This window comes from Gigantopelta aegis, chromosome 5 (genome assembly GCF_016097555.1).
Source record: "Gigantopelta aegis isolate Gae_Host chromosome 5, Gae_host_genome, whole genome shotgun sequence".
Lineage (NCBI taxonomy): Eukaryota > Metazoa > Mollusca > Gastropoda > Neomphalida > Peltospiridae > Gigantopelta > Gigantopelta aegis.
The window spans coordinates 14156316-14167994 of NC_054703.1; the positions used below are offsets into that span (position 1 = coordinate 14156316).

At 38.5% G+C, this 11679-nt stretch overlaps 1 protein-coding gene across 1 annotated transcript in view; it reads left to right on the plus strand.

Annotated features, from left to right (window-relative positions):
* The window catches only part of LOC121372960 (signal peptide peptidase-like 2B), a 32492-nt gene extending 22561 nt beyond the window's left edge, over nt 1–9931 (plus strand). The window contains exons 13-16 of the mRNA XM_041499399.1: nt 600–702; nt 1155–1232; nt 4147–4319; nt 8783–9931. Of these exons, the coding sequence (XP_041355333.1) occupies nt 600–702; nt 1155–1232; nt 4147–4319; nt 8783–8905 (477 nt within the window). The 3' untranslated portion in view covers nt 8906–9931. The remainder of the gene's footprint in view (nt 1–599; nt 703–1154; nt 1233–4146; nt 4320–8782) is intronic.
* The last annotated feature ends 1748 nt before the right edge of the window (nt 9932–11679 follow it).

The following is an 11679-nucleotide window of genomic DNA, read 5'->3' on the forward strand; positions in this document are numbered from 1 at the left end:
ATAATACACTGTCCACCATACTAACATAAATACAAAACAGTGGAGCAAAAGAATTGTCCCTGGTGAATCACATACATATTGATAATAACCAGTCCATATTTTGTACTACAAAGGTATCTGGACTACATGTAGGTTTTGAATTTTTTATATCAACTTATTTTCACACTTATATCCAATTAAGGTTCAAGCACATTGTTCTGGGCACACACCTCAGCTCTCTGGGCTGTCTGTCCAGGACAGTGGGTTAGTTGTTAGTGGTTAGTAGGAGAGGAGAGGGTGTAGTGGCCTCACACCTACCCAACTCGCTCTTGGTTGGTGACAGTACCCGGCTGCGAATCCTGTACCTACCAGCCTGTAATCCGATGGGTTAACCACTGTGCCACCGAGGCTGGTTAGATTGTTTGTAAGATGCATGTACGTGTCAAGGGAGAGCAGAAATGGGTGGTGGAAAATACTATCTCATTTAACAAGCTTGTGAACAACATACACAGGTGCCAGCCTGCCAAATGTTTGACATCCAGTAGTCGATGATTAATAAATCAATGTGCTTTAGTGGTGTCGTTAAACAAAACAGACTTTACTTTTGTTTGTACCTCCAGCTTCCGATGGTATTCAAGGTTCCCAGACTTCTGTGGTCCCCCCTCAACGTGTGCAGTGCATCTTCGTATTCCTTGTTGGGATTCGGGGACATCATTTTACCAGGCAAGTACACAGCTTGTTCAAGTTGATGGTTCATTACATTAATATCTCATTGTCTGTATGAGAGAGAGAGAGAGACAGAGACAGACAGACAGACAGACAGAGAGAGAGAGGGACAGAGAGACAGACAGACAGAAAGAGAGAGAGAGGGATAGAGATAGACACAGACAGACAGTCAGAGAGAGAGAGAGAGAGGGAGATAGAGGTACACAGAAGAGAAAGTGATGGGGAGACATAGAAAGAGAGAGGAACTGAGGGATGGAGAGACAGAAGGACAAACAGAGACGGCAAAAGATAGAGATATTTGGGCAAAATGAGTGCGAGAGAGACAGACAGACAGAGACAGACAGACATACAGAGATATTATTTTAAATAGGTTAGTTTGTAGGTAACTACATGTATTTTCTTGCACTAAAATATCACTTGACATATAATTGTGTTTTTTTTCTCTATAGGCCTTCTGGTGTCATATAATCACAGATTTGATATAACAGTGGGCAGCAGAAAGATTTATTTCATAGCATCAGTTATTGGTGAGTATGTTTTATAACAGTGGGCAGGTGAAAGATTTATTTCATAGCATCAGTTATTGGTGAGTATGTTTTATAACAATGGGCAGGTGAAAGATTTATTTCATAGCATCAGTTATTGGTGAGTATGTTTTATAACAGTGGGCAGCAGAAAGATTTATTTCATAGCATCAGGTGATATGGTGGGCAGCAGACAGATTTATTTCATAGCATGTTATTGGTGAGTATGTTTTATAACAGTGGGCAGCAGACAGATTTATTTCATAGCATCAGTTATTGGTGAGTATGTTTTATAACAGTGGACAGCAGAAAGATTTATTTCATAGCATGTTATTGGTGAGTATGTTTTATAACATGGGCAGTTATTGGTTATTGAGTATGTTTTATAACAGTGGGCAGCAGAAAGATTTATTTCATAGCATCAGTTATTGGTGAGTATGTTTTATAACAGTGGGCAGCAGAAAGATTTATTTCATAGCATCAGTTATTGGTGAGTATGTTTTATAACAGAGGGCAGCAGAAAGATTTATTTCATAGCATATGTTTTATATTTCACAGTTATTGGTGAGTATGTTTTATAACAGTGGGCAGCAGAAAGATTTATTTCATAGCATCAGTTATTGGTGAGTATGTTTTATAACAGTGGGCAGCAGAAAGATTTATTTCATAGCATCAGTTATTGGTGAGTATGTTTTATAACACAGGGCAGCAGAAAGATTTATTTCATAGCATCAGTTATTGGTGAGTATGTGGGCAGCAGACAGATTTATATAACACAACAATCGGATTTGATATAACAGTGGGCAGCAGAAAGATTTATTTCATAGCATCAGTTATTGGTGAGTATGTTTTATAACACAAGGTCGGGATTTAGCTTTGTCGGTAGAGTGATTGCATGATGTGCCTTTGATCGCTGGGTGAAATCCCGTCAGTGGAACCATTCTTTGATGCCCCATGACTAGTATATCAAAGGCCATGGTGTGTGCTGTCCTGTCTGTGGGATAGTACATGTAAAAGATCCCTTGCTACTAATGGAAAAATGTAGCAGGTTTCCTCTCTAAGACTACATGTATATGTCATAATTACTAAATGTTTAACATCCAATAGCCAATGATTAACAAATTATGCTCTAGTGGTGGCATAAAACAAAACCAACATTAATTAATGTTTTTATAGTGTGTTATGTATAGAAGTTTAAGTATTACAGTACTTAGATACTGTATTTGATATAGATACTGAGAGGGAAAATAACGGGAGCATTTGATATTGTAGACCAAATTTCAATCTCTAGGGGAGGGACATAGCCCAGTGGTAAAGCGCTCGCTTGATACGCGGTCGGTTTAGGATCGATCCAAGTCGATGGTCCCATTGGGCAATTTCTCGTTCCAGCTAGTGCTCCACAACTGGTTAACAAAGGCCGTGGTATGTACTATCCTGTCTGTGGGATGGTGCATGTAAAAGATCCCTTGCTGCTATTCGAAAAGAGTAGCCCATGAAGTGGTAGAGGGTTTCCTCTCTCAATAGCTGTGTGGTCCTTAACCATATGTTTGACACCATATAACCGTAAATAAAATGTGTTGAGTGTGTCGTTAAATAAAATAGGGACTTGACATCGTTCGAGTGAACACGTAACTACATGTAGGCATGTGAGATTTGTATTACAGGGTGTATACCACCAAATCAAATCCCATGGCCGACAATCGTAACACATGTGGCTAAAACTACTACATGTACCTACAGCTTATCAATCGACATTTACACCATGGATATAAATACTACCACCTGTTACCCTTAAAGTAAATCATAAAAAAAAGTTGGGGTTACTCTGCTTATTTCAGAGATAACGGGTAGCGTCTGTGACTATCCTAGTTCCACACAAAAAAATGGCATGCTATTTTTAGTAGGACCACGAACATTTTTCAAGCACAATCATGGTAGTTTGTACATTGACTTTAGTTCAAATTAAACTACAGGAATTTACTGGCCAGATGAACCAATATAGTATCACAACAAACACTGTCATATTCATCATTAATGACAGGACTTGTGGTATTAACGGCTCTATGAAAAGTTAAGTGCACCTCAAACTTTGTCGCTCCAGCCAGTGCACCACAACTGGTACATCAAAGGCTGTGGTATGTGCTATCCTGTCTATGGGATGGTGCATATAATAGATCCCTTGCTGCTAATCGAAAATAGTAGCCCATGAAGTGACGACAACAGGTTTCCTCTCTCAATATTTGTTTGGTCCTTAACCATTTATCTGACGCCATATAACCGTAAATGAAATGTGTTGTGTGCATCGTTAATTTAAACATTTCCTTCTTCCTCAAACTTTAACCCGGTCATATGTTATTTGGTTTAGTACTGCCTATACATATGTTGCATAAAACAATTAATTGTTGCACAGTCAGAATGGCTTTTATTACTGTCAAAACAGTGAGATTAAATGGGTATATAATAATACAATTTCACACCCCATATTTACTTTGAAAGGGCAGGATATAGCTCAGTTGGTTGAGTGCTCGCTTGAGGTGCTTGTGTCACAGGATTGAACCACCTCGGTGAATCCATTCAACTGATTGGGTTTTTTTTCTCGTTCCAACCAGTGCACCACAACTGGTCAAAGGTCATGGTATATGCTTTTTTATCTGTGGGAAAGTGTATAAAAGATCCCTTGCTGCATTAGGAAAAAATGTAGCGGATTTCCTCTGATGACTGAAACAGAATTACCAAATGATTGACATCTAATAGCCAATGATTAATTAATCAATGTGCTCTAGTGGTGTCGTTAAACAAAATAAACTTTAACTATTAAAAAAAAAATTAGATGTAGATCTGGTATTTATTTTATCATGGCCTAAGAAGTTTGTAAAATTTATTTTATATAAATGTTTTGTTTTGTTTTCTATTTCAGCTTACACTATAGGTCTTGTTCTGACCTATATAGCGTTGGCCCTGATGAACAAGGGCCAACCAGCATTGCTGTACCTCGTGCCTTGCACTTTAATAGCAACCGCTGTGATTGGCTGGTGTCGTGGAGAACTCAGACACTTGTGGCTGGGCAAGGAAGAAAGGAGAGAGATAAGTGTGAGGGTTTCTTCTCTGTCATATTTAACTTATCCAAGGAGGAAAGGGGAGAGATAAGTGTGAGGGTTTTCTCTCTGTCATATTTAACTTATCCAAGGAGGAAAGGGGAGAGATAAGTGTGAGGGTTTTCTCTCTGTCATATTTAACTTATCCAAGGAGGAAAGGGGAGAGATAAGTGTGAGGGTTTTCTCTCTGTCATATTTAACTTATCCAAGGAGGAAAGGGGAGAGATAAGTGTGAGGGTTTTCTCTCTGTCATATTTAACTTATCCAAGGAGGAAAGGGGAGAGATAAGTGTGAGGGTTTTCTCTCTGTCATATTTAACTTATCCAAGGAGGAAAGGGGAATAAGGTGAGGGTTTTCTCTCTGTCAGATTTAACTTATCCAAGGAGGAAAGGAGAGAGATAAGTGTTTCTCTCTGTCATATTTAACTTATCCAAGGAGGAAAGGAGAGAGATAAGTGTGAGGGTTTTCTCTCTGTCATATTTAACTTATCCAAGGAGGAAAGGAGAGAGATAAGTGTGAGGGTTTTCTCTCTGTCATATTTAACTTATCCAAGGAGGAAAGGGGAGAGATAAGTGTGAGGGTTTTCTCTCTGTCATATTTAACTTATCCAAGGAGGAAAGGGGAGAGATAAGTGTGAGGGTTTTCTCTCTGTCATATTTAACTTATCCAAGGAGGAAAGGAGAGAGATAAGTGTGAGGGTTTTCTCTCTGTCATATTTAACTTATCCAAGGAGGAAAGGGGAGAGATAAGTGTGAGGGTTTCTTCTCTGTCATATTTAACTTATCCAAGGAGGAAAGGGGAGAGATAAGTGTGAGGGTTTTCTCTCTGTCATATTTAACTTATCCAAGGAGGAAAGGAGAGAGATAAGTGTGAGGGTTTTCTCTCTGTCATATTTAACTTATCCAAGGAGGAAAGGGGAGAGATAAGTGTGAGGGTTTTCTCTCTGTCATATTTAACTTATCCAAGGAGGAAAGGGGAGAGATAAGTGTGAGGGTTTTCTCTCTGTCATATTTAACTTATCCCAGGAGGAAAGGGGAGAGATAAGTGTGAGGGTTTTCTCTCTGTCATATTTAACTTATCCAAGGAGGAAAGGGGAGAGATAAGTGTGAGGGTTTCCTCTCTGTCATATTTAACTTATCCAAGGAGGAAAGGGGAGAGATAAGTGTGAGGGTTTTCTCTCTGTCATATTTAACTTATCCAAGGAGGAAAGGGGAGAGATAAGTGTGAGGTTTTTGCTCTCTGTCATATTTAACTTATCCAAGGAGGAAAGGGGAGAGATAAGTGTGAGGGTTTCCTCTCTGTCATATTTAACTTATCCAAGGAGGAAAGGGGAGAGATAAGTGTGAGGGTTTTCTCTCTGTCATATTTAACTTATCCAAGGAGGAAAGGAGAGAGATAAGTGTGAGGGTTTCCTCTCTGTCATATTTAACTTATCCAAGGAGGAAAGGGGAGAGATAAGTGTGAGGGTTTCTCTCTCTGTCATATTTAACTTATCCAAGGAGGAAAGGGGAGAGATAAGTGTGAGGGTTTTCTCTCTGTCATATTTAACTTATCCAAGGAGGAAAGGGGAGAGATAAGTGTGAGGGTTTTCTCTCTGTCATATTTAACTTATCCAAGGAGGAAAGGGGAGAGATAAGTGTGAGGGTTTTCTCTCTGTCATATTTAACTTATCCAAGGAGGAAAGGGGAGAGATAAGTGTGAGGGTTTTCTCTCTGTCATATTTAACTTATCCAAGGAGGAAAGGAGAGAGATAAGTGTGAGGGTTTCTTCTCTGTCATATTTAACTTATCCAAGGAGGAAAGGAGAGAGATAAGTGTGAGGGTTTTCTCTCTGTCATATTTAACTTATCCAAGGAGGAAAGGGGAGAGATAAGTGTGAGGGTTTCCTCTCTGTCATATTTAACTTATCCAAGGAGGAAAGGAGAGAGATAAGTGTGAGGGTTTTTTCTCTGTCATATTTAACTTATCCAAGGTTTGCACACGCTTGAAAAGTCCCTAAATTTAAAGGGTTGCCCTAAAAAGTCCCTATTTTGATGATCTAGCCCTAAAAAGCCCTATATTTTACGTGCAAGTTCACAAAAAGACCCTAAATTGGGCCATATAAGCCCTGACATTGATAGACATTTTTCTTCTTCCAGAAACATTAAATAAATTTCCAAAAATACATCGATATCTACATTTATTTGTTGATCTCTGTGCTCGCTCGAACGTTGTTGTGTAAACAATGCCAAAATTATACCAACGATTCATTTGTAAAACATCGTCAATGTTCGGTATTGTTCGTAGAAGGATTCATTTGTAACTTTCGGGGAGTGCTTGATTGGGAATTCTAAAATGAAACACATTTCTAGAATACTAATCAAGAGTCTTAATCTCAGTACAAGCTAAATAAAATGGAATATTATAAAATTATCTGAACTGAATCAGACATTTATGCCTATGTGGATTCTACGTATTTATGTTTATGAAAATGTGTAGGACAGTTCTCTATCAATTCTGACGGCCCGCTCGAACACTCCCATTATTTTGTTGAGTTCGAAGGTCATTGTAAATGGCAGATGGAAAAGTTTTAGTCCCTAAATTTTACTTACATTGACCCTAAAAAGCACCTAAATTTAGGTTTGAAATTTCTGTATGAACCATGTTATCACTTCTGTCGGATGTATTACTACCATACCACCACAGGCGTTATTTTTCAGTTTTCATTCTGTTCCAAGGTGTTATAGCACTCATTCTGCCATAGGGGATACCATGCAATACTACTGCCAGGGTATTATTATCCACATGGTTCAACATAACCGAGTTAATAATAATCATACGAAGCACACATGTAATATAACAAATGTAATGACGTAATTTGACTGTTGCTTCTCCAGTCCTAGCTCAGACTGTGCATGTGAAATATGACGTCATTTCGTCGTCTTCTAGTTGTGGATGAAATGTTTTGAGACAGTCTTTTTATTCATAAAAAAAAATAACCATAATAATAATATGGATAATAAAGAAATTATGACACTTAATTGTGTGTTGTACTGATTTTATGAAACTCGTGTCAGGATTTATGTATTACCCTAGAGGCAGATTATGTTTTAGGTAATGGGGGGGGGGGGGGGGGGGGGGGGGGGGGGGGGGTTCCGAAACAATATGTTTATAATTTGAAATTACAAATTTTATGTGGACATCAATTTAGATCTACTTGGTGGTGGGTTTTTTAGCCAGGGGGGGAGGGGATTCTGTGCAACTGGGACCCCCCCCCCCCCATAATCCTCCCCTGTACCCTCACTTTCACACGGAAAATACAGAAACCTGCCGCTTGTTTTAGTAAAATCAGTACGACACACGAACTCGTATAATAATCTCTATGTACTCGTTGAATCATCTGAAAGAGAAATGTGATAAGGATCTTAAAACACCAGTAAAGATTTTACTTCCTTCCTTGCTTACCAGTAGTCTAAGAGTTACTATAATTGTCTTTAAACAATTTCTTTTACTTCCTTCTGTGTTTACCAGTAGTCTAAGAGTTACTATAATTGTCTTTAAACAATTTCTTTTACTTCCTTCCGTGTTTACCAGTAGTCTAAGAGTTACTATAATTGTCTTTAAACACTTTCTTTTACTTCCTTCCGTGTTTACCAGTAGTCGAAGGGTTACTATAATTGTCTTTAAACAATTTCTTTTACTTCCTTCCGTGTTTACCAGTAGTCTAAGAGTTACTATAATTGTCTTTAAACAATTTCTTTTACTTCCTTCTGTGTTTACCAGTAGTCTAAGAGTTACTATAATTGTCTTTAAACAATTTCTTTTACTTCCTTCTGTGTTTACCAGTAGTCTAAGAGTTACTATAATTGTCTTTAAACAATTTCTTTTACTTCCTTCCGTATTTACCAGTAGTCTAAGAGTTACTATAATTGTCTTTAAACAATTTCTTTCAATTCGGGGCGGGATATAGCCCAATGGTAAAGCTCTAGCTCGATGCGCGGTCGCCAGTCAGTGTGGGATCGATCCCCATCGGTGGGCCCATTGAGCTATTTCTTGTTCCAGCCAGTGCACCATGACTGGTATATCAAAGGCTGTGGTATGTGCTACCCTGTCTGTGGGATGTTGCATATAAAAGATCTCTTGCTGCCAAAATCGAAAAGAGTAGCCCATGAAGCGGGTTTCCTTTCTCAATATCTGTGTGGTCCTTAACCATATGTCTGATGCCATATAACCGTAAATAAAATGTGTTGAGTGCGTCGTTAAATAAAACATTCCCTTCCTTACTTCCATATAACCGTAAATAAAATGTGTTGAGTGCGTCGTTAAATAAAACATTCTCTTCCTTCCTTCCATATAACCGTAAATAAAATGTGTTGAGTGCGTCGTTAAATAAAACATTCCCTTCCTTCCTTCCATATAACCGTAAATAAAATGTGTTGTGTGAGTTGTTAAATAAAAACGTTTCTTTAAACAATTTCAGGAACCTAAAACAAATGATGACGAAAATCCGAATCTTCCCCGATTGACGAACATTGCTGCGGAGTCGGAGGTGTCGAGTTTATCAAGCACGGAAGGAGAGAGGAAAGGACTCATTAATGCTTAGTTCAGTTCGTTTAGTTTATGGCTGCTTTAACATGGACATTTTCAATCTCGGTGGAACGAAAGTAACTATGGCAGTTCCAGAACTGGTGTATAGACTGGAAGATTCAGTGAGACGACCCCCTCTCATCTCCCCCTACCCCCCAACCATTATTCCCCTTACCAACCACAATTTTCAATCTCGGTGGAACGGAAGTAACTACGGCAATTCCAGAATTGGTGTATAGACTGGAAGATTCAGTGAGACAACGTCTCCCCCCACCCCCCAACCATTATTCCCCTTATTTTGATAATAAGTGGTTTTAACAAATATTTCAGTGCATCCATAAATGATATGCTATCAAGTTATTCACTATTCAAACAGCATCAAATTTGCTTCTTTGTTTTTTTTTGAAGGGGCAGTCTCCTTCAAAACCAACCACAATTGAAGTGGATTTGCCAGAGGGGGTGAGGGACTCATTAATGCTTAATTAAGTTTGTTTAGTTTGTGGCTGCTTAACATGGACATTTTCAATCTCGGTGGAACGGAAGTAACTATGGCAGTTCCAGAACTAGTGTATAGACTGGAAGATTCAGTGAGACAACCCCCCTTCACCCCAACCCCCCCAGTATTCCTCTTATTTTTATATTAAGGTGGTTTTAAGAAATATTTCAGTGCATTCATAAATGATATGCTATTAAGTTATTTACTATTCAAACAGCCTCAGATTTTCAGTTTCTTTGGAAGGGGCAGCTCCTTCCAAACCAACCACAATTGAACTTGCATTGCCAGTGGAGGGGGGGGGGGGGGGGGGGGGGGGGCAGGACATCCTTCCCCAATCACACCTCATGTTTTTTTCCACCACCACCTTTTATATTTCCCTGTCATCCCATAACACAACTCGTTTACAGTGAGTGGAAGAAGGAAGCCGAAAATAAAGGAAGGAAGTGTTTTATTTAACGACACACTCAACACATTTTATTTACGGTTATATGGCGTCGGACATATGGTTAAAGACCACAGAGATATTGAGAGAGAGGAAACCCACTGTTGCCACTTCATGGGCTACTTTTTTCGATTAGCAGCAAGGGATCGTTTTTATATGCAACATCCTACAGACAGGATAGTACATACCACAGCCTTTGTTACACCAGTTGTGGAGCACTGGCTGGAACAAGAAATAGCCCAATAGGTCCACCGACGGGGAGCAATCCCAGACCGACCGTGAATCAAGTGAATGCTTTACCACTGGGCTACGTCCTGCCCCCAATATGAAATCCTGGCTTCACCAATGCTCCATGTATACATTTGTGGGACACTGAACCCCAATGATGCTCTCAGTCCCCTCCAACCACCACCCGACCCACCCTCTAAGTTCGCCAACTGTTTCACAGTGTTTTAGTGCTGGGGTTGTTTTACAGGGCTCAAACTTAACGACGACACCAACAATATTTGCCGTCATTGAGATATAAATTGCTGTAGGTAGAGAGCATCATCAATAGCAAAATGTATACACCTGGTGTACATTATCTGCCAGTATTTAACATTTGCACGTTTTATATATGTCTTCATACCACAAAATAACCTTTCAGTCATGTTTATTTGCTGGAAATGTCACTTTTAAAATAAAAAAAATTGACACAGGCAGGCTGAAAATTGCTCTTGGTGGGCTGTTTCACGCATGGCAATTCTTTCTTAAAATTATGGCGGGAGAGACCTGGTTTTATGTAATTTGAATTGCAGCAAGATTCTATTTTAAAGCAGTAAAATTATTTAACTGAGACAAGATTGGTTGACAGTATAACAAGATGCTGTTTTGATGCAGTGTTAAATGTAACTAATATAAAATTTGTTTTTACAGTATAACAAGATAGTTTTGAAGCAGTCTAAAAATAACTGATATAAGATTTGTTGAGAGTATAACAAAGTTTTGAAGCAGTATAAAACAGTGTTATATAAGATTGGTTGACAGTGTAACAAGATACTGTTCTGAAGCAGTATAAAAATGTAACTGATATACGATGTGTTGACAGTATAACATACTGTTTCAAAGCAGTATAAAACTGTTATATATGATTGGTTGACAGTATAACAAGATGCTGTTTTGAATCAGTGTAAAACAAGATATTTTGAAGCAGTGTAAAGTCACTGATATAAGTTTGGTTGACAGTATAACAAGATGCTGTTTTGAAGCAGTGTAAAACGATGCTGGGATCATTGCAGAATGTTATGGATTTTGAATGTGGGAAGATAAGATTTTGAAACGGGATAGACTTGTGGGTTTTTTTGTTGTGGGGCGAGACGTAGCCCAGTGGTAAAGTGCGCTTGATGCGTGGTCGGTTTGGGATCGTTCCCCGTCATTAAACAAAACAAACTTTAACTTTTTGTTGTATTTATGGATGTTTAACAGTACTGTTCAGTGTTCAAGATTAAACATTTTTGGCAGTATTCCAGCTGGATACTAACATTTCAAAATCTGGTATCCCACCTACTAATTTTGTATCCCATTTAAATGAAATTCATAAATAACATCATAACAAACTTGGATGACACTGTTCTCGTTCCCAGTCTAATGCTACACCGCAAACGAGATCGCAGAATTCGTGAAATTCGCAATCAAATGGAATCGGCAATTTGTTGGATCTATTTTTTCGTAATACTGATATAAATTAATATTTAGCAGTAATCTTATAAGTGTTTCTGACATTACTAATGATAAACCTACCTGTATAAATTTTTTGCAGATGTGGAATCAATATCTCAAATAAAATTTGAAGGGAGGAAACTTCCAACAAAAA